General features: G+C 43.6%; 1 protein-coding gene across 1 annotated transcript in view; it reads left to right on the forward strand.

Annotated features, from left to right (window-relative positions):
• The window catches only part of mrpl23 (mitochondrial ribosomal protein L23), a 31,332-nt gene extending 13,313 nt beyond the window's left edge, over window positions 1–18,019 (forward strand). Inside the window, exon 5 of the mRNA XM_053885876.1 lies at window positions 16,970–18,019. Within this exon, the coding sequence (XP_053741851.1) occupies window positions 16,970–17,134 (165 nt within the window). The 3' untranslated portion in view covers window positions 17,135–18,019. The remainder of the gene's footprint in view (window positions 1–16,969) is intronic.
• Window positions 18,020–25,169: the final 7,150 nt, after the last annotated feature.

Consider the following 25,169-nt stretch of genomic DNA (forward strand, 5'->3'; position numbering starts at 1 on the left):
TGTTAAGCTGATCTGAAAAATACTATGTAATGAGTAAACAGTACATGATATGTCTTACAAAAACATAAATGTTTCCAAGAATAATTTCCTCTTTTAATTGTTCATGCTTTTTTACTACCCAATAACGGCCTAATTACATTCACCACATCCGTTAGATGTCAAGATCAGTCTAATGACATGAAAATATAGGCCTGTTTTTCATGCGTGTAAAAAAAAAAAAAATCCCAGTGGATTCCAAGTGATGCCTCCGCTACCCCAGATGATCGCATGATAGGTGTGAGGATTGCACACAGCCACTCTCTGGCCCTTGTGTGTCACTCATGCGTGCAAAAACTCTGGAGGGTTGATGTTTATCTTTGTGTCATTTACTCCTCAGTCACAATTACCTAGTGGTTTACTTAGCTATGCTCCTTTAAGGGTGAACAGCAGGCCGAAACGCAGAGATGCAGGCTCCTGTATTTAAACAGGCTGCATATAAACCGAATATCCGGCCCCAGTTTTTGGAAAAAAAAAACATGCTCTTGCTCCTTTTCCTACCTCTCTTGTGAACACACAACCACACACACACACACACACACACACACACACACACACACACACACACACACACACACACACAGCCCCAGAATACCCTTCTTTCTTTTGCAGTGGTGGGTACAAAACAAGATTGTTTCTAATTGACTCCACATGTGGGAGAGTGTTCTGTGGGTCGATGTGCACACTGTGGTCCCCCACTCTTCCCTCATCCTTCCTTCACCCTCTCCTCTCTCCTGCTCCCTCCATCAGCTAATATTGCAGCTGTAATAGGTTTGCTCTTTCCCTCTTTCTCTCCCGCTCCCTCTCTCTGTGTCTCATTCCTTACTCTTGGTTTGTGGTTGAGGGGAGGCCTCCTGTTAGCGGGGTTCCGTGACGGCTATTTTCCTCAGGCTTATGGGGGGACCCCAGTATCGGGGGAAGAGATTGTGTCTGCATGTGTGAAATGTTCACTCTGTCTGGGAAAATGTGTATGTGTGTGGGAGGAGCCGTGGGGGTGAGTAGGGGAGTTGACTAAGGGCATGATGGAGTCATGCCAGAGTAGGGGGGTCCAGAGATGGGGCATAGCTATCAGGGAGTGGTGGGGTTCGCTGGGATCCAAGGCAGGGTGGTGGTCCTGGTAGTGGAGTGCCAAAAGCAGCAGTGGTAGAAAAGCCTTAAGGCTATCACACTGTTCTTAGTCTTGGCCACACTTCAGTGAGACTGCTATGTCGGGAGTCAGACGGCTTTCATGCACCGCTAGGAACAAACTTTGGTCGCTATGCTCCGGTAACACTAATTTTAGATTTTCACAGTCAACTCTTACTCTTCCACCTATTTGATGTCGTAAGAGGCTGATGTTGGCGTCTTTTGACAGAAAATGAAGTGCTATTTGCAGTGTGTGTAATAAGAATGCCGCTGTCGTTTTGTTTCATCCATTCAAATTAACTGTCGGACCGTTAACCTGTTGCCGTGTGTGTAACTGTGTCAGACCTCCCTTTTCCCCGTGACAATTTTAACCAGCTTTTTCAGGGTTATCCCACCCTGGACCTGCACTTTGGTCTTCTTCCTTTGTCGCACCAAAACGAAAACTAGATTATCCATGCAACCCTTTTTGATGAATTTGCTCCTATCTGAGCTTGTGATCTATGAGCTCATTCTCTACGGGAAATGTTATTGGAAATATTTTTTATCAAGAGTCGATCGAAACAAATAGGCTCAATTTTCCTACTTAAATCTGAGGAAATCAGTAAAAATGTAGCTTGAGAAATGGGTTAAAGACAGGCCTCTATTTATCTTACATATGAGCTTTCCCCCACGTTTGAGCGTCAAATACGCTTTGTAGAATGCGTGCAACACTTGAGTGCAATGAGCTGAGGATCAGAATGCAGTAGCTGACACTGCCAAAACGTGAATGGGATGATGTCCTGCCAAAGTGCTTCTGAATGGTGCCCAATACCATGGTACTCTTTGTTGTTGTTTGTGACATTGAACAGGACATATTCCTTACCTGTATGATCACATACGTTTAGTGTGAATGACAATGCACTGCCTGCCACTTGCTCTTTCAGGATTTCAGTTTTGTAATTCAGTGGTTATTATCTCATTATAAAAATCTTCAAGTGTACTTTATATAAATGAGTGAAATAAAGATATACAAAAGGCATTATTAGCATTACACCTCCACCACTTCCAATCCAACAATAAATAAGCACTTCTTAAAGTAATTTCATTTCTTTTTTTTTTTTTTTTAATCTTTAGAAGTCTTCCATTTAACCCTGTTAACTATGTGCCCTCACATCTCCAAGGCTACCGCAAATAAAGCGTGGAGGTGGGACTTTCTTAAACTGTACAGTTGCTGTGTAGCGAATACTACTAGACTAATAATGCATAGTATGCCAAGACCAGTTGCTGCGCTTTTAAAAGAAACCTGTTGACAGAAAGGTGTTGCTCCTGTATTCCTATTCTCTCTGAGGATTTTAGAGCTCATTGTTCATCATGATTTATGTGCTTTGTTTGACATTCCTCACAGCAACACCACCAAGGTTTTCCGTTTCGTTTCCCCTGAGCCTCTCGTGTACAGTATTGGTTGTCAGCATGTTGTTCATTAACAGACAATGTGAAGATGCTCAAGGAGTGGCTCAATATAGGAAGTGGGGTTTGAATATTCAATAAGCAAAGCAGCGTCTTGCAATACATATTTGGAAAGTCTCTATAATGTGCAAGTGATGTTGTCACCACTTCATATGGTGAATCATGAAGTCATACAGTCCTAACAAGGATAGTGTTTTGTCAAGAATTGGTCCCCACTAAGTAGGATAAACAAGCTCCGTCCCCCCCAGCCCCGCACACACAATGTCTTCGTTCCAACCTGAGCAAGAAATGTGTTTGTTAAATGCCACAAACAAGCTCTCGATCACACGCTATCATACTTGAGATAATATCTGTGTAAGGAAAGGAATCTCAGATATTTTCCTGAAGTTGTTTTCATCTGTGGGGTGTGCAGGGGCTATGTTTTGTGTTGTGCAATGCTCGCTACACCTCGGCACATACATGAGTGCTCTCACGTATAGCGTTTGTGTAAACTTGATTAGATCAGCTCAGCTCGCATCGTGTCCCAGTGTGGTCCCGGTGATGTGTGGCTTCAACAAGCCCACTCCAAGCCCATCCAAAGCACTTTGAGTAGACAAAAGCTGATCTCATGTCGTCCCTGAAGAATCTTCATCAGACGTGTAAACTTGCTAACAGAAGGGAGAGCGAAGCACAGATGGGCAAAGGTGTTCGTCACCACGTCAAGTGTGTTGTTATGAACTCAACAGCTTGTTTTGCTTACACACAAACAAGTGATAACAATGCTCTGGCTCTTTTTATGTCTGAAATACAACCAGTAGCGATCAACAAATCCTGTTTAGAGTTGCTTTTGCACATTTTCCGTCACTGCCACTTCCAGTAAAGACTCTAAAATCTCACCCTTTTTAGACTTTCTAATGTGTGGCATGTTATGCACCTGAGCTGTAGTTGTTTCACATCCGTTATTTTGGACGGTGATTTGGATTTACACTGTATTCTGGTATGGCACAACGTATTTCAAAAGCAGCGAAACACTGTCTTTACAGTGTTGTTTAGTCCGGCACCACTTCATACCAGATGCTTTGCCCAAGTTGAATAATGTTGTGACTCCACAACCACACAATGATTCAACAAAACTGAGTTTTAAACCAGTTGTCGAGGAGAATGTGGTAGCTTCATTTAAACTGCTAATTTCCCATCTGCATCGCGACTTGGGTCTCTGTGAAGTCTCAACCACAAAGAGTACCCAAGAGAACAGACAAACTGGAGGAGAGTTAGTGGCAACTGCAGATGAGATGTGACTGCGCTTTAGAAGAGGGGAGAAAGGAACCTCTGTGCTGAGAGTGATTTTAAGACTGCGGCCAAGTCTGGCTCTTCTCTCATGTCACTGACACTAGATGGCAACGTTTTGCTTCTCAGATTTTCTTCCTGTAGCTCCCCTTATCTCGTTGTTTTTTAAGTTTTATTGCCTAACAGCTGATCCTAAAATGTTTTGTTGTACATATATTTAAATGTAAATGTGTGTGCTGGACTTGCCTGGGATCAACTCGGGAGTAGGGGCGCACAGTGGGGGTGCCGCAAACCCATGTGATTCCCCCACCTCTTCCTGCTTCCGATCTACGGTCTGAGCAAAGCTGGAGGTGCTGAATCAGGCTGCACTGCCGAGGGGGAAATGTTGCTTATCTGTGTGGAATTTTATTATTTCCAACTATTTGGATCCTGATGGCTCCTGCTCTCCTTCCCTCCCTCTTCCTCCTTTTCACCTAGTCACGCAAACACGGGCTTTCAACACACAGCCTTGTCTGTCTGTCTGCTGGCCTGTTTCCTTCCCTTGCCTGTGCTGCCTCACCCTTGCTTATCGCTTTAATTTGCGTACTCGACTCCTGCCACTGTCCGCTCTTTGATTTCATCCCAGCTATGACCATCACATTTTCTCATAGGAAAACTTTGGAAGTTTTCATTGACCCTTTTGAATGGAAATTGTCGCACTCACGCTGATGCTTCTGTTGGTCCCATTCAAAAAATGTCAACCCTGATCACTCAAGTAACTTCATAAGTTCCTCACCATAGTGTGATGCAACACGTGCAGTATCATCTTATGCATCGCAGCACCAGTAAGGCGGTGAAGGCAGATGGCTCTCTTCCCTAAAAAAAAAAAAAAAAAAAAAATGTGTGCTTGATTTCTCTGCCAGAACAAAATGTGTCGTGATGTAACCAGCAATAAGTCAGAACTCATTCACTTCCTTGGAATATTCCCGGATGTCCCAGCACTTTTTCTTGTTCTTTATGAGGCCCTGAAAAGCTTTAAAAACTCCAATGGAGGTACAGTAAATTCTTTTGCCCGCACTGATGGTGGTTCATCTGGATATGTGATGAGTAAAACATGAAATATTGGACTGATCTACCGGGTCATTCCTGTAATGCTGCTGCTTGTTACTAGAAAAGGTGTCCATCTTTTGCTGTCATATATATATATATATATATATATATATATGGATAATCCAAAGAGTACGTGTTTCTGGAAATGAAGTCATCCTCATGGTCATGTCTTTAAATGCAAAAATGACAGAGGTGACGCATGGTTCCATTGCTTTTAAAGGCCAATAGAAGGTTTTCCCTGACAATCACGCTTCCCTCCGCTGATTTGAAAAGTTCACTTTTAAATAAATGTGTGTTTGTGTGTGTGTGTAGGTGCGCATGCATGTGTGTGTGTGTGTGTGTGTGTTTCATAAGAGCTCAGTGGAGAGAGAACATGAATTATAGAGAGCAGTGCTCCTTCTTAACCGTCCTGTTTGGAATCTCACACGCAAACCTTTTTTTAATGGCTTCTTCTGAGGCTCTCAGTTTCCCCTCTTCTCAACCTAAGCGGTCCTGAAATTTAGTTTTGCTTTTGTGATGTCGGGGACGTGGGATTTTGTTTTAGTTTCCTTTTCCAATTTGGATTGAACCTGTTACAATTGTACTGCAAGCACCATTGCGTACGCTCATTTTTGTCTCCTGTTTCCTCCATTTATTTTGAGTTTTCTTGGGCATCGTCCTCTGTCTCCTGCATTTCCTCAAACTGTCTTTTTCACTAATTGCCTTCATTTAGATATCCCAGGCATCACTGATAGACCCACACAGGCACAAACGTGCATTGTCGTAACTGGCTTGATTGCCCCCGACCTCTTGACCCGTAATGACAAAATTGCCACTTTGATCGGCCAATCAGCTTGCAGCGCCACCCAGGTTCCTAGCGGGACTGCCACTGGCCTGATAAAGCCATCTGATATGCCCCTGCTGATGCATTTCCTGTTTTGGTATGCTTCTTCGTTTTTTATTTTCTCCACCAGCTGGCCCTGCATTCCTCGGAGCCGAAGAGGGGGCAGGGGCATTGCCTGGATGTTTATGTTGCATGTGCATGTAGGGGTGACCGTGTGTTTTTGCGCAAGGCTCTTAGTGTTTGTGTCTGTTCCCTAGGCCGGATTGTTGGAGCGGGGATGGATGGAGGATGCTATTCTTGAAATTGAGGGGGAGGAGTTGTTTACATGCGTGGGCAAGGAAGAAATGGGGTACATTGTGGGGGTTGGGGGTGTGAATGACATAGATGGAGGGGATAATGATAGTGAACAGCTGTTTATGTGTGTGTAATGGGGGGTGGATGGTTCAGATGAGCGCAGTTTAGGTAAGAGGTGAAAAGCTTGAAGCGCATGAGGATGGCGTCGATCTTATTCCAGCAGTGAATTCAGAACAACTCAAATACGGCCGGCTGCTGTCGGCGTCTATTTTTTTTCTGGTGTCGTTATTGAATATCAGTTGAAGTATGAATCGGAGCGTCTTTGTGGGTGGCTGAGTATGTATTTAGGTGGTGATGATCTTTTCCAGAGAGCTCTGTTACCAGGGTCCAATGTCTCCAGTAGTAGCTGAGGCGGAGACATGCCCCGACATGAACAACCTCCACACGCACTGGGAAACAAACGTACACATGCCGCTGTTTGTCTCTGGGCAGAAATATTTGTATATATGTCACCGGACGCCAAGTTTGTCGGAGGGCCCTACGATACAACTTCCTATTTTCAGTTGAAACCAGAGCTGATCTGTTCTGTCCTTTATCCCAACATCTATTAACAGGCTGCTTTCACATTGAGAGTCACACAGTATTTTCTCCGCTATGACGCATAAGCTTATCCTTCTTGTGTCATAATTTACTCCCTGAAAACGCATAACAAAAGCATGGCAGTGAAAGTATTTTTTTCATTATAGTAGTGTTTTCGAGTGAGTTTGTCAGAGTGAAAATGATTGATGTTCCACATTCTATATGGATTTTTTTTTTTTTTTGGAGTATGGTTAAGAAGTGACAAAAAACACAAATGAATGCTCCTGAATGAATCAACTTATATGACCTTCCTGGTGACATGCCTTAGTCAATAGTATAATGAGGTCAATTGCCCAGATAATCTCTTTTTTTAGTTATTATTTCATCTTTACCTAAATAAACTTGTCAATTTATGTAAAGTTTAAATGGGAATTTCATTTTTTTTCCCCCAGTGGGGAAATCAGATGGAAGCTGCCTCAATGCAGCCAAAAGCAATTCTGTGTTCAGGGCCTTGCTCCCAGACAAAAGTACATGTAATCATACTTAAAATGTGACCGAGCATATGAATGAAACTGCTAAACATGCGAACCGATGGCCAAGCCACAAAGCTATGAAAGAGATGTCATTGCAATAACAGCGAAGAGTGGATCACGGCCTGACATGAACCCACATCAGGATGTCAAGTGGCTTGCTCTCCATGCTTTTTATTCATTGTTTCATTTGTGGCCTGCAGCTGTTATTGATATTGAAGTTGATATTAGAGGATTACTTCCTAAATACTTACCTTTATAGTCAGTGTCATGCATTAGTTGTGTGAGATTTTACTGTGAGCATACTGGCTGCAAATGAGTGAATCCTCATCATGGGGATGTAAAACAGCTTGTTAGCCATGGAAATTTGCTAACTGCCTCAGTCACTGAATTGGTAAGGTGTGAACATCAAAACTTGACATTGTGATCAGGGTTTGTCATGGATGTGTAACTAACTTAACTAACAAATATTTTCCATTACTGATGGTTGTCTCAGGCACGTTTTGAAAGAGGTTCTGTTTTAGCTTTGTGCGCACATGCACAGGCTTTTTAGTGGACTTGCAAGTCAAAGACAACACTGTGAACAAAGTCACTTAAATGTTTTGGTGATTACTTCAAACTCCGATTCCGACAAGTGACGCAGTAAAATGTATTTAGTTGTTTAATGATTGTGTTGGTTTCTTTAAACTAGTATATTCAAGAATGGGCTATTAAACTATGACGTTGAGTTGTGTGTGAACTCGTACGTCTCCAAACAGTTACTGGTGGTGAAAATGTGTTTGGTAGAAATGTTTGTTCAGGATGTTTATCAGATTGGCTACCTGCGCTGATCCCTCTTATACATCAGGACCAGGATCACACAAAACACTCTCTGCTTCTCAGAAATAAACTACGTAAAAAAAGGTCAGGCCAGTGTGTTTGTCAAAGTCCATGAACGTGTGTGTGTGTGTGTGGATTTGTGTGTTTTTGTGTCACTAAGATAGAGTGAGAGTGAATATCTGGCCCACCCAGGGGCCTGGCAGCCAGAGATGTTTACAATCATCTCCCCGCCTGCTCCCTTACATCAGCTTTCCCTGCCTGAGACTTTTCTCAGTCTTCTCTTTAATTGCAAATGAATATCATTTCAAATCATTCAGTCTAGTGGAAAGAAATATAAACACCACCATTTTGTTTGTTTGCAGTCTACCAGTGAATGTCATGCCAACAAGTTTATTCTCTCAATAAAGTTTATATGAATCAGATTCATACACTGTCCGACCTACAACATGTAAGCTATCAAATTATTTTCCATGAATGAAATAGTCAGAAATTGTTTTTGCTAAATAATTCAGACTCCTTTTTACACATGTAATGATCTTCTGATATCTGTAATACCTGTTCCTCAGCATGGGCTCACTTGGTTAGCAGACCAACTCATTGTTTGGTTAAAAACTTTCAAAAAGGTCTGTGTCCAAGTCAGTGCACCTGACACCGGATTCCATCTGTGGCTCAGTTATAGCTTTAGCTTCTAGGCTTCTTTTTGTTTTGAAGCGCTATTGCTTCTTGTTGTTGAATTATAATTCTTACGCACCAATTATTGGTGGACACTTGGTGACGGTGTACTTGACTGAACAATGGATGAATGCAGAGAGCCAGCTTTACAACTCATGAGAAATGAGGTCATAGTCTTCACAAATAAAGCAAAACACTATCTCATTTCAATCAGGACACATTTGTTAAAGTCACTGTTTATGCATTAATTTACTTGTGTGACATTTTATGCAATGTATTTTTTGTATTTAACGCGTATCCGCTTGACTCCACCGACTCATCAGAAGACCTCATTAAAGAAGCTTATGTTCCCCTCAATGCTAGGATTTCCATTTCTTTGCACTAAGATTCCACAGCCAAATCTGTCCTTGGGCAGCTCCTTGGGGTAGCAAACCACAAGCTGTAACCTCAACTGAGCTTAATGTAAAATCCATTTAACTGTTTTATAAACATTTTCCTCTTTTGATTTCGTGGTTGTATGGAGACAACTGTTGACATGAGTTGGCCTGCACAGAACTGTGATAGAGGGAAATCACCTGGCCTGATCACCGGAGGCATTTTTTTTTCTTATCTGGAATAAGTAGCATAAAAGTAAAGGCTAAATCCAATGCTCGGTCAAATCTAAAGGAACTGGAAACCTCGTTGTTTTTTTTCCGCTTTCACAATGGCTGCCAAACTCTGTAATCGTACAGGATGACGGCTTGCCAGAACTCCTTCCAATAAACCCGCTACTTGTGAGTCCATCTGACTTTGGTTTACGGGGCCCCGTTCACTTGTAATTGGGAAGTATGACCTTAAATGAACCGTAAAGCAAAAGGCAACAAAATAAGTCTTCTCTTTGTCACAGTGAGAACACTTTGAGCTAGCAGGATCACACCTTACGGAAAATACAGTTGGGCTGCAGAAGAAAAAGAAGTGCTCTCCCTTAGGATGGAGCGGCTTTTGAAGAAGACTTAACACACTTAACCCTTTTTAAGTGCTGGTCAACAAGGCAAACGGTTGTCTCTTGCAGTCTGCAACAGTTGCTGAAAAAGAGCACGATGCATGTTGCACGCGGACAGACACACTTGCCACAGGCTCAGCGGGGGGTTGCCCTCGGCTCTAATCCTTGTAACCTCACCACTGTGGTCTCTGCCTGCTTGCTTTTCCCACTGTGTGGTCACAACAGAGAGCACCTCTTCATCTCCCTTGCAAACTCACACACATAGGCGCACAAACCTCATCAGTACCGATGCCTTAAGCCACACCAGCCACAGGACCCACTGCCTGGCACTCCACGCCACTTCTCTGTGGGCCAAGTTCCAGTGCAAGTGTCGTGATTCCTTTACCCATCCTGCGGATCCTCCGCTGTGTTAGCCTCAATCCCTCTCTTCGTGACTAAAGTAGAAGATTTGGGGTTGAGTGAAAATCTGCTAGGGATAGTGGCAGAGGCAGCATGCTCCAAATTGCTCGAGGTTCCCTGACAGATTCCCTAGTGTTGTCTCAATACTTTGTTAGGTAATAAAAAGCGCATTCATTTGATCTGGTCATTTAAAGTTTAGAGTTGATATTCTTGTTGTTCATTCATAGCAAGAAGGCTTTGGGTTCAGTTGGAGTGAGCAGGGGTCTCTCTTGTCTCTGTGTGTGCTCCTCTCCTGCTTGCATGAGTTTCCTCCAGGCACTCCAGAATGTAAAATCTGCTGTGATGAAGGGAGGATATTGCAAACTAAAGCTAGAGCAAGAACGAATAATCGCCATCAAAAGCTGATTCCTGCTCCCCTGCTCTGTTTTGGTCTGTCTTGCTGCCCACCCAGGCGCCGATGTGCTCCGTATCCGCAGATACCTTTGACCCGTTCATTTATTTCCGCTGGTTTCATTTCCCGTAGGAGGTTGTTGGTGCGTCCTCTGCTGCCTACCGTGCCATGATGTTCTATTCAGCTGCCACCATTTTTTTTTTAACTGCGACACGTCGGCACAACTATGGCTTTCATATTCCTTACTTAAATCTGAAGTAATTAATAATGCACGTCTCTCCACTCACATTTTCACTGCATTGATTTTTGCATTTCTTTAAGCTGAACCCATGTTGGTCCGTTCTTTCATAGAACATATTTTACATCACACTCATGAAGAGAAAATCCAGTCAGAAAGCACACAGTCATTCTATTGTGAGCCTTTTTCCGTCTGTTGTTTTACACTGTCTTTCCTTCTGTGAGGCTGGAAACAGGATTATTGTACCCGCTCATGCAAAGCCCCCTCCTCATTCCACTGTAGTTCGTCCACATTGGAAGTAAAAGTGAATAACAGGCTGAAGGGTTCATCAGTGCGGCAAGTCAGAGGTCATTGGCTCTATGGTTGTTTTACCACCCACGTCAAAGTCACGACGCATAAGACTCTCAATTACCTCCAAGAGTGTCTGCAGTGTCAATCAGAAAGTGTTTATTGTCCATACAGAATACAGTTTAATTCACTAATAAATTCTGACGTTGCTTTTCTTGAGCAAAGTGGAGTAAAGTAAGGCCCAGGGGCCACATTCGCCTTGTGTTTTTTTTTTGCGGCCCTCATGTGGTTGGAGTTGAAAGATTTAGAAAACCTGTTTAAGATGGTTAAATAGTGCCTTTATAGCTTATATATACTTGTTTTTTTTCATAGCAATTTCACCAAGTTATTCACCACTTCCAGTATTCATGATTTAGTCTCTATGTCTATGTTCCTGTCCAGTGCCCGAATGTGACACTGGACTGAAAGAATAAAGGTTTACTACACAAAAGTCTAATTCAATTCAAGTGTCTTTTTCCTTCTGTCCCAGTGTATAATGTTGCTCCTTCAATGTAGAAATTGAGTTGCCCACTCCTGTTCTGGGTTCACTGTCAAAGGTGAGGCCAACAGCAGATGACGGAAACAAGTCAGAGGTTATAGACCTCAATGATCACAGACTCCTGCCTAAAGCCCATGTAACAACGGATGTGTCGATGTTGTGCTACGGTGCTGTTTGAACCATTGGTTTCCATTACAGTTTTTGAAGTTTACATACAGTTAGGTTCTGCTTTATGCTGCTGTAGTTCCAGTAGGAGCGGAGCGCAACATTTTGTAGTGGTGGTTCTCCACTCAGTCATGGGAGATTTGGTGCCTCGCAGTTAGAGAGCAGATCCCCTGCTGTGAAAGAACGACCTGTGTATGACATGCTTGCTCTCTGTCCCATCACTTTCACTTTGAGCCCAGGCTCTTTCTTTTCTTACATTGTCCGTGTTTGTGTTGAGTGTTATATAGAGTTGGTCGATGCTGGACCTTAAAATGAATGTCTTGTGTGATGAATGTTTCTATGTTGTCAACCTCGATTGCAGCGATTTTGACGTAATGTTTACATTGCTCTTTCACTGTAATATGCTACTCAAGTCAACTCAGTGTTTATTTATTTATTTATTTCCCGGAATTACGTCACTTTTTTCATGCTGATTTCTTGTCTGTTTATTTCTCTCTATTCCAACTTGACGCGCGTCTCTCCGCAAGAAATAGAATCCCCGCCGATTTGAAGCAGTGCTGCAGCGGTGCAGTTACGCTGCCGGTGGAAATTGGGGTCAAACTCTATCGCTGTCTCCTGTCATGTCCTCAGATATTTAGTGCATTTTTCAAGTGTAGTAGACACCCAACGTCTGATCTATCCATCTCCAGTGAGTACACAAGGCTGCTATTTTTGCTGCTGCTAGCCCAAAAACACGTGCATTCCCAACATGGAAGGAAGTAGATAGAACGCCATGACAAAATGCAAGCACTTTCTTTTGAACTGTGCTTTGTGGTATCTTGTGATCAAATGAAATTTGATGCGCATTGCGAGAGTGTGTGTTCAGCTGACCGGCTGACGGTACAATACAAAGATGTCCATGGGAAATTTGGGGTTAAGGGAGCAGTTTCAAAGTGTGAGGGGTTGGCAGCAATCCTACCTGCGTGTCTGAGAGTCCATGAGATGTTGGAGGAGTTGGGTGGAGGTTGAGTATTGCACCAACATCTGCAGAAGCAGGTGGGATTTCCCAAGTCGACACAGGAAGTCCATCCATTTTTCAGCTTTCTCCACATGCTGCTGTTCATCCTTCGGTCAGGTCTTGGGTGAAGGTACCCAGCTGTTAGTGGACTTCACGGCTGAGCCACTCAACAAAGTCAATCTGTTTGCTGTGAGAAACAATACTCTATGTCTGTGTTTTTCATCCACCACTGTCCAATTCCTGAGATCTGCTGAATAACTGGTTCCCTGAAGGTAAATAGCATCCATTAACTAAATGTACAAGTGAAAACACGTCTGCCGGGCTGCTGTAAAAACATGGCGAAACAAATTGTTGTCGCCAAAATTAATTTGACAGCTGTCCCCAATCAACTGGTTTTAAGTCTGACAGTTGTTCCCCAATGTGACACTGGACAGGCTGACATGCTAAATACACACTTCCTGAAACAGGACAAGTCTTTGAATTGGACCTCAATAAGGAAACACACACACACACAGAAAGGGAAAGTGAGATGGATTGGTAGTGAGTCAATGACAACATGCGCCTTCAAGTCTTCACCCCCCCCTTTCCAATTTAGAGGGAAACTGTGGATGTAATGGGTTGTTCATGTGCGTAAGAGGAGTGAGGAGTGTTTACATGGCTCGCCGCGAACGCTCCTCGCCTTGGAACGCAGTTCGATTCAATTGGGAAGATGAAGACTCCGGCATGGAGGAAAGGTTTATGAGTAACAGAAGAAACATCGCAATTCAATTTCTCTGAAATTCTCATGTGACTCTGTCACAGCTGCTGTCCAGCCCCGATGAGCCACACGTCCCAGCATGAATGGTCAAAACATGTTCTTATTCTCGGCATCCCATAGGATTTGTTTTTTTAATTAGTTCTCTATCAAAATCAAACTTATTTTTTTCATTTGAACCGTCCCTTCTTGTGGTGTCCACAAAGCCACAAGTGGCGTTGGCTGTGCTGCAGGACATCGTCTTTAAATCTCGACCAATCTTGCCTTGTAGCTGTACAATGTTGAACAAACAATGACAACACTTTTTGTCACCAGTGAGAGTTAATTCATCTTTCTGATTCAATTGTATGCCATTAATGAAGTTTTCAGTTTCTGCTAGTTCTGAATGGAGTTGAGCACAGGAGGAGCCTTATAATCGAATGGCAAAACCCGAGGGTCGGCCAATATGCTATGCTTGTTTTTGTGGCCGATGTCGATATCTGTTATATCTGATGTGTTAGGAAGGCCGATATTCAGCCGTTATTCTAGGCTGATGTTTGTCTTTTAGATTTGCCTTTGGTATTAAGAAAGTTAAATTCAAAAGATATGAATGTGTTTGCAAATCTTCAGAATTGCTTTATTTCTTATGTTTAACAGACTACCTTGCAGTAATGGTTCAATAACCCTTAGGAACAACATGTTGTGCAGTCAGTCGCCCAGCCCACAGATTGAGTGAGAAAAGTAGATATGAATCTATCACTGATGAAAACATGAATTTACAAAAACATAAAAAGCAGTACATTTCACTTGCACTTTGCCAAAAGAATGAGAAGCCGGTTATATTGGTAACACAAGAGGGCGCAATTTGACAAATATCGGCAGGCACCGATATGGTGGAGGCCGATAGCTAGCTGGGCCGATGACCAAAAACGGCCGACCCCTGGACAAACCTTCCTGCATCATCATGGAACTACACAACGTCACTTCTACTTTCACACCCATGAAAGACATTCATTGCTGAATAGCTTTGGGTGCATGTAGCTACGGTACTTTTTAGCTCGACTCAGCTTTATTAAGTATGAACAAGCATCCTTGGAATTCTGTGCCGGGAGATGTTGAGTCGCTTGAGTTCAATATACTATAAGAATGAAAAGTATGTTTTAAAAAAAAACAAGCAGGTGAAGTACTTATTTGCCGCAAGAAATTTCATTTTACAGTGCATTTACATATTGACAAGCATAAGCTTGACTATTTGTTCACTAAAATGTAAATATAAAGTCACCTTATGCGGCAGTAAACTCCACCCTCACCCCTCATTTCACACTCTCCCACCTGCCCTGAACTTTCCTTGGCTTCATTCAGTGTTTGTCTTCTGACTTTGCCTTCTTCGATGGCATAGTGTTTAAAAGCTGCGAGAGCCTTGGCAGTGCCAGCTGTTTCCATTTTCTGCTCTTGACGTGTGTGTGTGTGTGTGTGTGTGTGTGTGTGTGTGTGTGTGTGTGTGTGTGTGTGTGTGTGTGTGTGTGTGTGTGTGTGTGTGTGTGTGCGTGCGTGCGTGCGTGCGTGCGTGCGTGTGAGAGAGAGAGAGAGATAAGTTCCTCTTGCGCACGTGGAGGTTAGTTGACGTCAGGAACCATATCTCAACTGTGCTAAATATATAAGTGGAAGCCAAGGAAACAAGAACGGCTGGTCATACGAGTTAAATCTGTGTTGGGCCGGATTTCAGTTGGAACGAAAGTTGCAGTAGTTATTAGCATAATTTTGTTTTGATGGCTGGATGTAGTCAGATCATTTATATTGCCAGTAATGTCAGTTTGAAGAGTCATGCTGTGGAGTTGAGTGTCTTTAGGTCACTTGTTTTTCAAGATTTCTCTCGAGGTTTGTGGAATTATATTGTCATTGCATATGTCATTTCCCAAAATGAATAACGGGAGGTTTGGCATCGGAGCATGTGGAAGTCCTGCGAGAGGATATGGTAATGATTAACAGAGTTGTTTGCTGTGAGGCTGCAGCCATTGTGCATGTATAAGACTTAATGTTTCTGTCATCATTTCCACGTCTTCTCACCAACTATAACCAAGGCGCAAATGTCATGTATGTTAGGTTCATGAGGGCGAATGTTTCATGGGGTGAAACTAGCATGTAGCAATATATGCTATGGTTCAACAAAGAACAAACTGTTTTGTATATCAAGACACTTTTGAAGGGTCAAAGCAATTCAAAACAGTCTGTTTTCAATCTACAGAAAACAACCAAACAAGTCGCCCCCAGACCGTGTTAAATGGTTGTGTGGCCTCCTTTCCTTTAATTCCCTCAAACGCCAACACTTGCCTGAGTGTAAACAGCGCGACATGACTGAGAATTCCTTTTCAAGCCCACTTCATTCTCAATTTTCTGCTGGAAGAGCTTCCTGTTATCTCGCATCCCCTCGGAATTGAACAATGCCGTATGGTAATTTTGTTTTGCTCTCTCTGTATTTTCAGGGTCATAGTCACATGTGATCCAGACCAGTTTCTTCATGTTGACAAAACAAAATTCTCGAAAATTTAAAACATGAAAATACTATTGTTTTCACAAACGAGTCCACTATTATATAACATGTTTGTCTCCACCATGCAAATATGGCAAAGGACGAGCGGAAGGGCAGATGTTCTTCCTTACGGAGGTGCTAGTGAGCTACTTTGGAAACGACTTCTTGTTGGAAAGTACTTTAAGTTAGGTAGTTTAATGTGTCTAAATAGTAAAAACCAATGTGACGAGAGATAAAATTTCTTCATTGAAACTAGTGGAAGTTTGAGATTTTCATTTTTTTTGTAAACTTTTATATTGGATTGTATTGTTAAATAACCCCCCCAAAAAAAACCTACCCAGCATACGCTTCATTTTAGGACAATCCTTCCTATATATATGCTGTCAATGATGAAAATTCAAAGAAAGTGTCCCATAGAGAATTCATCAAAGCACTTCTTCAGACAGGTGTCCGTAAAAGTGAGAATACATGAGTGAAGGCCTGCACCCAATGACCTGTCTTTTTTGTGTGTGTGTGTGTGTGTGTGTGTGTGTGTGTGTGTGTGTGTGTGTGTGTGTGTGTGTGTGTGTGTGTGTGTGTGTGTGTGTGTGTGTGTGTGTGTGTGTGTGTGTGTGTGTGTGTGTGTGTGTGTGTGTGTGTGTGTGTGTGTGTACTGTACTCCTCTGCAGCCTGACAGACTATGGTGGGCCAGCGGTGCATTAGCTATGGCCAGAGATGGACTGGTATGGAATAAATAATGGATACAGTCCTTTCCTTCTAAATAAATCAAGACCAGAGAAATGGAGAGAGAGAGACGAGAGATTAGATGTGAGAGTTGGCGAACATTTGTGTAACTGTAAAAAGAAGGTTGAGGCAGAAACGCGTCCTCAATCCCAACAATGGTGAGTCTCTGTGGCACATTTTCTACAAGCTGTCCCTTCATCTTTATTGTCAGTGTTTGACTGGCACCTTCGTGAACTCACACCCTGGTGACCGGCCATGGAAGCAAGCCGTTGCTCTTTTCTAATTTTCATTCTCTTTGCTTCTCAGGCTCAAGGTCAAATGTTCACCTTCCCCGACATCTTCCCCGAGAAGGTCACAAAACCAGAGGAGGACTCGATGGAGGGAGTGCAGGAGAAGTTTATGGAGGACGAGAAACAGAGGCAGAAATCTGACCCACGCAGAGGCGGGGTCACCGATTGGTTCGGCCTTTGAGAGACACTGCTGATGGGAACTCTGTGTGTTGGTGCTCCGCTGGAACAGATCCATATCGACTTACACTGCAACTGTTGTCATGTCTCTTCTATTTCGGAAAGGAACACGTGTAGACATCCTCATGAGGGGAGTGTGAGACGTTGCCTGGTCACTAATGGTCGCCCGAACATGTTCATGTTTCATTAAATCTGACCACCATTTGGACTCTCACCTCAGATGACCTTGACATTCATCCTGTTCTCCCTCCTCGGCTTTCTCTCTCTGCTCTCCACTGCTGTCACTGTTTGTCCCCCCCTCCGCCCCCCTTCTCCCGGCCACACTGGGGAGAGCGTATGGAGCGGTATCCCTTGTAGTTTTGACTCCCAGCCAGTTGGATCCGACGACCTGGACAGCCCACATCCTTTCTTTTTTACGAGCTCGCCTCGGATTAATTGACCACTTAAAGTAAACACAATTTAGATGTTGTTTCAGCAAAGCAACAAGGTGAAATTTGTTGAAGTGTATTTTTCAGGGGAGCAGCTCTTGCCACCATAACTCTGAGCGAAACTCCTCGCTCCTCTTTTTTGTGTGTGTGTGTGTGTGTGTGTGTGTGTGTGTGTGTGTGTGTGTATTTGTTCAACACGCCGGTGCTGCCAGTGAAACTGTCTAATTCTAAGTGATGTTGGAATGAGAGCTAATAAACGGTCACTTGTCCAAAAGCGGTCGGCTTGCTTTCTCTCGTATTCTCCTCGCCTCATCTCCCATGACTGCTGCGCTCAACAACTGGCACCCGGAGACGCCGTTTGCCACACGAGCTGTGGCCTGCACATGTGCCAGCGTGGTCTGGTAGCTGTTTTGACAAAGTAATGATCTGTGTATGAACTGGACCACTGCAGGAGTGAGCTCTCTTACGGTAAAAAGGCCCATCGGGGGGGCGCGGGGGACCTCTCCCGGGCATGCTCACTGGACGCCAAGGTTAATGTAAGTGTCCCCTGGCCGTGACCACTAATGCTTGCTCATACAAAGGTCTAGTCCACGACCTCACCCGGCCAACTCAGCTATCACTAAGGAGAATGTCAATATTGATCCAGTTGGCCCATTGTCTGCTGCCTGGAACCTCTCAACCCCTGCGTCGCTTTAAAGCAATCGGATTTGGAACAGAGCGTTCTGTCTGTTAAACAGCCTTCCCGTTAATGCTGAATGTTCCTCTGTATCTTTCCTGGCTGTGACCTTTCTGAGGTGAAACACCTCAGAACACATCTCCCCAACCGACAATGAATTCCTCCTTTCTCCATGTCTGAGTGTTGAAGGTTCACTCAGCCCTTAGTGCCTTCATTCTTCTGCCATTTGTTTTGTGAAGCATTAAATTGCAGTGTTTAAAGTAGTACGTAATTCCGCTGTCATGGTCACCTCAGTCGAGGTTCTTTGGATGGTGCCAGTTCTCAACTCTTGACACCAAGTTCCTGCAAATCCTGTAACAAGGTTAGACACTCTTGACTGATCCTGTTCACAGTGCACAATATTACCGGAGCTACACCCACATTTTACACTGACATCAGCCATCTTGGTTTGTTCCACTATGGGGTAGTGAGGATTCTCCAATATTTGTGCTTGGAATTCTGATATCAGGGTGGAAACTTCTGACCCGACACTCAAAAAACTGCTGTTCCTCTCACTGGTTAGCAACAATTGCTACTGAGCAGGAAGACAAGGGTTCAAGTCATAGGCTCTTCGCCAAGGCACCAGATGCTACATGCGAATTCATAGCAAATCTGCATGAAAGCTAAATGACATGTTGTGTAAAATACAATGATTATCAAATGCACTATAGACAAGAAAATAAGAAAGAGAAAAACACAAAACGTTGCTCTTAAAATAGGCGCAAACTGAATTGGTGAATATATCACACTCATGATTATCATGTTTGCAATATAATGCTCCATGTTTTCCGAATAAGCGAAAGAAAAACTAAAGATTTCCATTCTTAAGTGATAGCACATGTGGACTGGCTGCCAAATCTGTGTTTGGAAGGTGAATAAAACAGATGATCGCTTCTCCCTCTCTCTCTCGCTCCCCCACTCCAGACAAGAATTCAAGGGGTCGACCTCAAAACAAAGTTAACCTTCTCACCTCTGAGGCAGGATAAATGCCTTTTGTATTGTTTTGTATCACATTCCTTAACATTTGGAGACTTGCACGGTTTAAACATCAATAAACGGCTCTCAAGCGATTGCAAAACCAGCCCATTAGACGTTCACCTCTCAGAGCTCCTTTTACTGGAGATGTGTTTCTGTTCCGCTTAAGAAACGCAGTAACATACTATTCATCGTGCATTTCAGTTACTATTAGTTGCATTTTTGGAGGATGACACGTCAACACCTCCTCGCCGACCTGCGCTTTTCCTCTGTCTGGTCACTGATAACAGCTTCATTCTTTCCTTTTCCTTAGAACCGTCAGCCAACTCTTAGAAGTTTCCTGTCAGACTTGTTTTATTGTCTAGAGATCTGCTGTAGCGTGATTCAGCCCCTAAAAACACTGTTAGAAATAGATAACTCAGGTTGACACCAGCATTTCTCAAGCATACAAAAGTTCTTCTTGTATCGGCATTTCCCATCAGCCAATGCTTCACTGACTCCAGTGTTTTCTTCCTGTCCTGGGGTCAGACATCCCATAAACAGCAACACTGTTCTGTGCTGCATCAACCAATCAAATGTGAGTGTCGCAATGTGGATAACAACGGGATTTCGCCCCAAAAATAAATATGGCGCCTGCAATAGAAAAGCCGCGAGTCCACAACGTCAAGAGAATTGGCAAATTTCAGTGTTATTCAGATAAGTTAGTGGGGAGAAACAGCCTTTTCATGGAAACCAGCATGATGGCACGAGGACTAGGGCACTATACAGACACTGATAATGCCCTCCAGTTTCCCATGTTCTTCAGTTTATGGTGTTGCCAGAAGGGCCCACATTGGTGGTCTCTTCTTTCTCCTGCCACCTCAGTCTGCAACATTCTTCATTCCACTGTCCCTCCTCCCCCATGACAACCTCAGCGTGGTTTGTCTGGTCACTCATTTGTGGATTATATTTATACACTCCAGGCCTTATTTTTGCCGTTTTATTGCCATTGAAACCAAGAGGCCCAGACACTCTGGAGCGAATGCTGTACCAACGTGACTCACCAGCCCTTGGTTTGGGACATGCATGGAACGCTGGCATCTAAACTGACTTCTCTGAGTGCAAGATGTTCCACTCTTACTGACCACCAAGCGATTTCCCTATCTCAGACTCAGAGACTCAGTTGTATCAACCCATCCTCACTCTCAGGAGGTCATATATTGACAATGGAAAAGTGGACTTTTGCGTCCTATACTGACGAAAAAGGCAGCCTTCAGCGTAAAATACGATGCATGCATGCGTGTTTCAATGGACTGAAACAACGTTTTCCTTCCGTAGTGTTCCAGGCAGGAGGTGCGGATCGTGCATTGCAGAGCGTGAGGATCGTGGGGATACGTGCTAAAGCTCTCTTCACGGATGGAGCACCATCTCATCGCTTCTCCTAACCCCACCTCTATCTTTTTTTTCATGTGTCGTGCTGCTTAATGCGTCAACATGCAACGCTGAAGGCTGCCTTTTTCGTCAGTGTAGGACGCAAAAGGCAACGTCAGTGTATGACACCTTAGAAGTGAGGATGTGTTCTTTGTATCTACAACCGTGGTCTTTGTTTTCCACGGAAATATTTTAGCCATAAATGAATGTAGGATTATTGATGCAGGAATAAATCCATATTTTGGCTCAGCTCACCCCTCACCGTGACTGACAATGTACTGATCCGTATGTAGCTCTGAAGTTGCTTGCGCTCCTCCTCCTGTGCCTTCCAACCCACACATGACAGTCAACTCTTTCATAATCGATCATCGAATAGGTGCCTGCTTTAGTCATGCTGTTGTACAACATACAAAAAGTACTTGCTTTCCTCATACGAGCCCACTCATAGGAGTATATTCCTTTTATATAGACTTTTTTTCTCATTTTATTTAAAGAGAGGAAAGTATGTTCTGAGTTTCCACTGTGGCGATGCCAAAGTGGCGGTGAGTTTTCTCTCTGACGTTGCGGTGGTCAGCGCTTCATACCTGACATGACAGACGTATATAAAAAAATGAGCTGACTTGCTGAAGAAGAACAGAATTTGAAATATTTGGCAGAAACAGAATTCTGGGCTTTTAGCTGTCAGGCTGTTGCATGCTGTGAAGCTTCAGTGAAGCATGTCAAATTTGGGGCTGCTTTGTTCCGAATATAGTCGGGGATTACTTTGTCAGAACGGAATCCATCGTCCGACGGCGAGAACATGCCTCCAGATCACATTCAGAGAGAGCTAAAGGAAAGTACTTTTTCAGGGATTCATCGAAGAATGTGAAGGGGAAGGACTGTAAATCCTTCAGTAGCCGAGTGTTTGTGCTGTACGTAGTGATTGTTTATCTCCAGTGTGGCTCGAGGGCTTTTGTCCTGCAACATCTCCGCACTGCCCAGCTGCGTCCAGCTGGAAGCCGGGTGGTTAGCAGCGTGTTCTTTCTGCGGAGCCGCTGATGCAGAAGTGTGAAGTACGGGTGGAGATTTAATTAAGAATTTGACTGCCGCGTCGACAGATTTACAGGCACGTGCGGAACGAGATGCACCTTCTGATGCACAGCACGTCTCGGACTGGATGCGCACATGTGCGTGCAGGGTGCAGAGATCTCCAGCGTGATGGAGAGAGAGAGCAGATGGAGGTGAGGGAGAAAGCAAAGGGACTAGAAAGATGACATCACTGAGAAAATGCTGAGCTGGATTTAAGGTCTATTGGATGAAAGCGCTCCACTCCCACGGTGCTATATCCCTCTTTTCTCGCACTCTCATGAGATGTACAGTGCAGGTCATCTCGCCCTGACATGGTTAGTTAATGGAAGGGGGGTTGAATATTTTAAACAGCCCTCCACTATCCTCTTTTCCCGTCTTCTCCTTCCTTCACTACTTCCACTGGTTGTGCATTAGTCGAGTGCACACATGACCCTGTTTCAGCAGCTGCAAGCCGCATTTGGAGTCACTGTGACATCATTTTGTATTTTTGGTATCTGTGTGGTGAGTGGCAGTGAAGTAGCTTCCCTCCGCCGCTCCATCTCACATTCTATTTCAATAAACCCGAATGTTTTAATGCCAAAATGCGCTACTTTTTTGTTTGTTTTTGTGATAATGTTGCTGCCGTCTGAGTCGCATGCTACGCCCTGACCTCATATGTGGCACTTCCCCTGCTTCCTTGCCGACTTTGTTCAACTTGATAGTGGCAGAGTCAAATATTTGCCACCTAAAATGGAATTTTTGGATTAAATCTGGTGATCAGGTGAACCGCTAGCATGGTTGCTGTGGTTTGTTTAGCTTGACAATGGATGTGAACTCACGTTCATTTGATGTATTTTCAGTGGGTGCATTGTGCCAGGTTAGTGATGATTCTGCTAAATATAAAGAGAAATAAAAATACTTTAAAATGTTCTTAATTGAGGGTGGAATAAATAAAGAAAAATACATTACTTTTGATATGTAACAGTAGATTATATATATATATATATATATATATATATGTTACCCAAACACGGTGAACCAAAATGTTCCTCCTGCCTGAATCACTTCATTTACGATGCAAAATAGCTAGTATTCTGATTGAACCGACACATACAATAATAAAGGAAGAGCTAGTGTTGGCGACTGTTGGCGACTGGCGACGGGGTCCCCTGGCGTCTGGGGACCATGTAGTTGGGATCATCCCTCCACCACCTTTACACCGACATAAACAGATGATATAAGGTCTATCATTTGTGGACCTTTGAGGCCAAGCAACTGCCGCACCGTTCCAGACAGTTCCTACTTTTTAATTCTTCTTATACTATATGGGTCTATATGCACCCACTTTTCTTGAATGAGTGCTGCTCTCTCTCCCCTGTGTCCACGTCATGCTGCATTCAGGTCCCAACATGTGTTTCATGGCTGTTTTCTCTCCTGTATAGAGTCTTGGTGCCTTTGTTTTCTGCTCACGTCAACGTTACGGATGACAATATGTGTCTCACGTTGAAAGTTGGTCACAAGGTCAGTGGAGGCTCGGTGAAGCCCCCCTCTCTGCTCGCCCACCCACCAGACTGCCCCCCCCCCCCCCCCCCCGACTCACTTTCTAATACCTATCCGTCAGCAAACACTCTGATACGGTCACATTTGGTTTATTGAAGGAGAAGGAAGCAGTTCATAACTGAACACTTCAAGCCTTTTGTGTTTGCGAGGAAAACCCCCGTTTTATCCGAAAGAAGTCCGGCACATTCAAGCAAATCAACTGTCGATGTGGTGACACACGACTGTACAGTTGAGTCGGACAATTACTGGGCCCAGCATCCTCCTGTGCAGATGCACACTCCCACACTTGTGTTCGCGAAGACAACCCTGGTTGCCTGCTGAGGATCTGAGGCCTCTCTTGGACCTGCGCCATACACATTCCTCCTTCCCCAGGTTGCCATTGGTTCATCTGAGCTCAGCCAGTGCACTCTGTCACCCCATAAGTGTGTGTATAGTGTGCACGTGCTTTCTCTTTCAATGTGAGTCAACGCACTGTGTGCACCCCACACCGAAAAAAAAAAAAGTTAATATCTTCCGTTTTTCCCAGAAATTACTACACACGCACACAGACACACACATGCACGCATGATGCTTGTGATTTCATGCCTCCTTGTAAAGCGCTCACACATAAAAAATGTACCCTGATGTGGCCCCTCGGTGTATATACAAGGTCATACTGTACTCACATCTATACTCTCGCTGGCCGCGAGCCAGGAGCAACAACTGAAGGAGGACACGGTAGAAAACATGTGGTCGGGTTATTTATTGTTGCTCCGAGTACAAAGAGTCAGTTTGCTTTAATGTCCACTTCATTTTACAATTCAAAACATGCTCGGAGGAACATGTGATGCCGTGCACCTTTTCTCGAAGGCGGCTCACATGCTCTTTTGTCTGAGGCTGAATATGTTTGCAGAACTGTGCGTGGCTCTTTCTTCTATTCTGTGAGGTGTGACCGCAGCCCGACCATCTTTTCTTATGTAACCCTTCCTACCGATCTGCACTGGACGCCACGCAGCTAATAATCAGCTAAATCTGTGCTTCATTGTGCAAAGAAAATCATTTTAAAATCACGCGGAACTTTTTCACTTGTCACTTGATAGATGCACCAATATCTCCATTGATTTTGACTCCCCGAAATAAAGTCGTAGAAAAAGGATTTGAAAGACGAAAATCCCTGGGAAATGTTGCGCTGACCCTGAATACATCACCATGACGTTCACCTCCAAAAATCTCCCATCATTCACTTCCAGTATAATTTAAGAGTACTACTTTAAAATTCGCCCCTGGAGTCATATTTCTAACTGGTTGGTCGAATGTTCCTCTCTTGCACTCACAATGTGGCTCAAGTGCTCTTAAAACTGCATGAAACTCACACGTATTCTCTTTTTCAGTCAGACCCAGAGACTTCTTCTGGGACCCATTCGTCTTTTGTCACACTTTTTTTTTTTGCATCTAAACAGTTAGTTCATAAAGTGTCCTTAAAAACATAGTTTTAGATGTTTGGGCTTAGCGTGTATTTCTATATGCAGTGAATTATTTTTTTGTCTCACAAAGTGCACGTTGTAAATGATACTTGAAGTAGGGTGACATTGATTTTCTTGGAGACCTTGCAATGTAGTAGCTCTATCTATTTTCTTGATAAATCGGACAAAGCAGGAATGTCTGCCGGGAAACTTCACTGATATCACTGATCAAAGCTGCACTTTACGTTGACCCCGGTGTCCCCACAAGTTCTCCTGTTTCTTTTTCACATCAAGTCAGTTAAAGTCACTACTATTTAACCTGAAAGGCAAAAAGCACAGAGACAGTGCAGACCTCCACCCAGCAGCTTGTTTCCACTCATGTTATTTTGTCTACAAAACTAGACACGTTTTTAACTTTTGAAATATATCCAATATTCAAATTCAACTGAGCTGAATTGGACA

This window comes from Synchiropus splendidus, chromosome 14, assembly GCF_027744825.2.
Source record: "Synchiropus splendidus isolate RoL2022-P1 chromosome 14, RoL_Sspl_1.0, whole genome shotgun sequence".
In the NCBI taxonomy this organism is placed as follows: Eukaryota; Metazoa; Chordata; class Actinopteri; order Syngnathiformes; family Callionymidae; genus Synchiropus; species Synchiropus splendidus.